Source organism: Lissotriton vulgaris, chromosome 4_1, assembly GCF_964263255.1.
Source record: "Lissotriton vulgaris chromosome 4_1, aLisVul1.2, whole genome shotgun sequence".
NCBI classification, from domain to species: Eukaryota; Metazoa; Chordata; class Amphibia; order Caudata; family Salamandridae; genus Lissotriton; species Lissotriton vulgaris.
In genome coordinates this window covers 303108042-303112317 of record NC_141691.1, presented here as the reverse complement: position 1 = coordinate 303112317, position 4276 = coordinate 303108042, and the positions used below count along the sequence as shown (strand labels likewise).

Here is a 4276-nt window from a genome sequence, read left to right as displayed (position 1 = left end):
ACAGTGCATATGCCCTCCGCTCATTCATACTCACCCCCTACCTCAACCCCTCCACACCCAGCCAAAGGAGGTATAACCGGGCCCACATACGCACCAGGAATGTTGTGGAACGGACCTTTGGCATCTGGAAAAGTAGATTCAGATGCCTGCACAAGAGTGGAGGTGCAAGGCAGTATACCCCCATCACCTGCTGCAAGATCATAGCTGTATGTGCAATGTTACACAACCTTGCGGTCAAGAAGGGCACTGAGGTGGAGTTGTCTGACTACGAGGACTATGACGACGACGAAGCTGTGCCACTGACACAGCCAGCTGGGGTGTGTACGCCATGTGATGGCAGATACAGACGTGAGGAGATCACTGAGAACTATTTCTGACTGAGTACAGATGCAAAGACAGCTAAATGTTGCTTGGAAAATAAAAATTTTAATAGTGATGCACCACAGTTACATCACTGAAGTGCATTAAAAAATGGAGTCTGTCAAAACAAATAAAGTCCAGGGTCCTGGTATGATCATCCCCCCTTGCCAGCCTATTTTTTGGCCCGCTTTCCAGACCCACTGGGGTGTCCCCCGGCCCCCTCCGAATGGCCTGCAGCATCAGCGGATCGCCTGGTGCTCCTCCTTGGCTCTGATGCAGCGCTGGCCGGGCTGCTGCGGCTGCTGCTGTCTCCAGCATCACCCAGGTCCAGGGCAGGATTGGAGGCGGCGTTTGAAATTAACATGGCCTCCATGGCCGTGGTGATTCTGGCCATCCCCCTGGTCAGCTCAGCCGTTTGCTGACTCTGCACCGACTCCTGATTTGCGCTTCGGATGCACAGCTGGGCGGTCGCCGATGCAAGGCGGGCCATGGCCCGGTTGAGCACCCGGGCATCCCTCCTGCGCGCAACCTCATGCTCCTCCTGCCTGGCAGAGGAGTGGGTGATGGCAGTGGTCAGCCTGCCCAACCCTGCTGCCACCTCCTTGTTGCTGTCCACAACAGCCTGGAACCCCTTCACCAACTCCCCCATCTGCAGGTTGTGCTGCAGGAGCTGGCGTTGGCAGGCCATGGTGGATCTGGCCTGTTGGCGCTGGATTTTGACCATCTGGCCCTCCAGGCCCAGGAACACACTGCCCTCCCGTGCTGGTGCAGCAGTGGTGGTGGTGGTGGTGGTGGCACGGCGTCTGGCACTGCTGCCTCCGGCCTGCTGAGTGGGCTGGGGTGCCACTGGTGGTGGTGTGGTGCTGGCCGGTCCCGGTGCCCCTGCTCCCAGGACAGGTAGGACGGGTGGCAAGGCCACGGTTGTGGCAGGAGCTGTTGTCGGCGGAATGGTCTGCCTTGTTGGGGAGTTGCATGGTGAAAATTGCAAGGGGGGTGAGCTGGGCAGTACTGGGGAGTGCACTGCCTGGAAATCAATCACCAGGACTCCCTCCATTCCAAGCCCTGTGGTGTCTCCTTCCTCATCCTCATCCTCCTCCTCCTGGCCAGGCTGGCTGGTGCTGGGCCCTGCCACTGCAGTAGTAGATGTCGAGGCTCCCTCTGCTGCCACAGTGGTGCTGCCTGATGGTGCCCCTAGGTACAAAGAAGCATTTGTAAACTGAGTGCCGATGTATTACAGGCAGTACAATTATGGCATTCCACATGTCCTTGCATCTCCTTACACCGTGTCACACTGTTTCCTGTCTTGTGATTCTGCACTGACATATCTGGCTAACTTCTGCTGACTACATGTACCATGATGCTTGTCTCTTGTATGTTGGTGGCAGTACAGTGCTGGTGTTTGCCTATGCATTGTGTCTAATGGGGAGGTGTCTGGTAGGGTGTGTCATGATGCGCATGCTTCTTACCTGTAGCTGTGGCCATCGCAGTGCTGTCCAGGGTCCCGATCCCTACGATGCTCGCCCTCTCGATGGTGCTGGAGACAATTTCCTCCAGCTCGGTGAGGGGTGGCGCCGGGTTCTGGCCTCCTCCGGTGTGTCCAGCCTGCCTCTGGATTTCGGCCAGCTTCCTCTTCGTGAGGCTGCGGAGGTCGTAGAACCTTTTCTTTAGTTCCTCAATGGACCTGGGGGTGACTCCAGCAGCATTGACCTTCTGTGCGATGTCGGTCCACAATCTCCTCTTCGTGCTGTCTGGCACGTTGAGGGACAGCCTGCCAAAGAGCTGGCGGTGCACCCTCACCACCTCCTCAACCAGCACCTGCAGTTCTGTGGTGGTGAATTTGGGCTTCCTCTTTTGGGAGGACTTCTGGCTTCCTGCCTGATCTGCCATTCTGCTGTTGTTCAGTCTGCAACCTCCTTCTCCCACTGCTGCTAACTGTGTGTTGGGCTCAGGCAGGCTTTCCAGTAACTTCTAGAAACTTCTTAATTGTCTGCACCTGCCAGGGTTGCCACTCCCTGTTTGGGTGGGGGAGGGGGAGCCACCTCATTGGCTGAATCGCCTATTGCCGAATCGGCTTTTACCGATTCGGTATTAGCCGAATCGGTAAAATCCGATTCGGTATTATCCGAATCGGTAAAAGCCGAATCGGTTCATGCAATGCATTCCTATGGGCTTTTTCGCCATGGGTCTATGATTGCCGATTCGGTTTTTACCGAATCGGCTTTTACCGAATCGGTATTCGCCGATTCGGAACTATCCGATTCGATGAGAGCCGATTCGGTGTTTTCCGATTCGTTGTTGGCCAAATCGGTAATTTCCGATTCGGAACGAGCTGAATCGGAACGTACCGATTCTCATTACCGATGCCGACCGATTCGGTTTTCATTCGGTATTTTTTTCCTACATATCGTTTTCCGATTTCAGAATACCGATTCGGCCCGCCTCGGTATTTTGAAATCGGAAAATCGCGTTTACCTACATCGGGCCCTTTGTGACTACTTAGATACCAACCAGTACATGCCCAAAGCCAAGAACAATTTGGTAGACAACCTAATCCAATCGAATGCCCTTGTGATCACTCCCATTATAAATCCCAAACAATCTCAGATAATTTGGACCCTATACACCCTCTTCTCAGCCATTACTAGCCACTTAGAAGGGCAAATCACAGCTCCAAATAAACCTCGATCTCATTACTTTTTGAAGCTTGGTTTAATGATACCTCCAATATAGCCTTATACCTGCCAAGGGCTATATCATTTGTGAAAGGCCCTGAACTGGAGTTATAAGCCCCATCCAACATTAAACACCCAAGCCGAAGGCTATAAGGACATTCTACCACTAGAGGACGGAATGTTCTAACAAAAAAAAAACCCTCACAGAGCCTGAGGGGAAATTCCCTCCTGCTACGTGAGGCTGATTGTGATTTTGGAGCTCCAAGTTTCTACAGGCCATTAGAAGCCCGGAGTACTCCATTGTTTTCAACAGAGCTCCCAACATTCACATGTTCTAGTAATAGTTATAATATCACTAAATACCTACTTTCACCTATATTTCGATGTTGGTTGGAAGGCCTTCCCAGATGCATCTGGAGGCGAACAGTACAACCAACAGATATTGGGAGCCGGTGAACCCAAACAACTCTGTACGATGCACAAAAATGTTTATTCACAGAACGAGATGGTCACTTTGATTCCGTCCTCATAATCCAAATGAAAAGCCTCTGGAAACACAAAAAGGAGCCGTCCGGAAGCATTTCCAAGTCCGATTACAAACACTGAAGTGCAATGCGTACTTCCTAAGCGCTGAATCCGTCGATACAACCAACATGTAAGAGCAGCCGGAAGGGGAGTATTCCAGCACCGTGTTGTCAAGTCAAGTCAAGTCAGAAATTTATATAGCGCGCTACATACCCAGAGGGTCTCAAGGTGCTTGAGGAGGGGAGGGAGTTACTTGTCGAATATCCAGGTTTTAAGTTGCTTTCTGAATGCAAGGTGGTTCTGTGTGAGACGTAGGTGGGTGGGGAGTGAGTTCCAGGTTTTTGCTGCGAGGTAGGAGAAGGATCTACCTCCCATGGTGGTTTTATTGATGCGGGGAATGGTGGCAAGGGCTTGGTTGGAAGATCGAAGCTGGCGAGGGGGGGTGTAGAAGGAAAGTCGTGTGTTGAGGCATTCGGGTCCAAGTTCGTAGAGTGCTGTGTGGGCGTGGATTAGGAGTCGGAAAGTAATCCTCTTATTGACGGGGAGCCAGTGGAGGTTTTTCAGGTGGCTAGAGATATGGTCTTTGCGTGGGATGTCAAGTATGAGTCTGGCTGATGCGTTCTGGATGCGTTGTAGTTTTTTCTGGAGTTTTGCGGTGATACCGGCGTATAGGGTGTTTCCGTAGTCCAGGCGACTTGTAACCTGTGCATGGGTGACTG

At 52.3% G+C, this 4276-nt stretch overlaps 1 protein-coding gene across 1 annotated transcript; it reads right to left on the bottom strand.

Annotated features, from left to right (window-relative positions):
* Nucleotides 1–472: 472 nt before the first annotated feature.
* LOC147718676 (uncharacterized) lies at nt 473–2334 on the bottom strand. The gene is made up of 2 exons (XM_086966763.1): nt 1827–2334; nt 473–1551 (listed from the first exon to the last, which is right to left on the bottom strand). The coding sequence occupies exons 1-2, from the start codon at nt 2245–2247 to the stop codon at nt 533–535; spliced, it is 1440 nt and encodes a 479-aa protein (XP_086822889.1). The 5' UTR covers nt 2248–2334; the 3' UTR covers nt 473–532.
* Between the last annotated feature and the right edge of the window lie 1942 nt (nt 2335–4276).

What these genes read in the sequence shown, in the direction of transcription:
- LOC147718676 (XM_086966763.1), bottom strand. Translation starts at nt 2,247, where the DNA reads ATGGCAGATCAGGCAGGAAGCCAGAAGTCCTCCCAAAAGAGGAAGCCC. An exon ending in TGCGATGGCCACAGCTACAG is followed by an intron (nt 1,552 to 1,826) that starts GTAAGAAGCATG and finishes CTTTGTACCTAG; the next exon opens with GGGCACCATCAGGCAGCACC.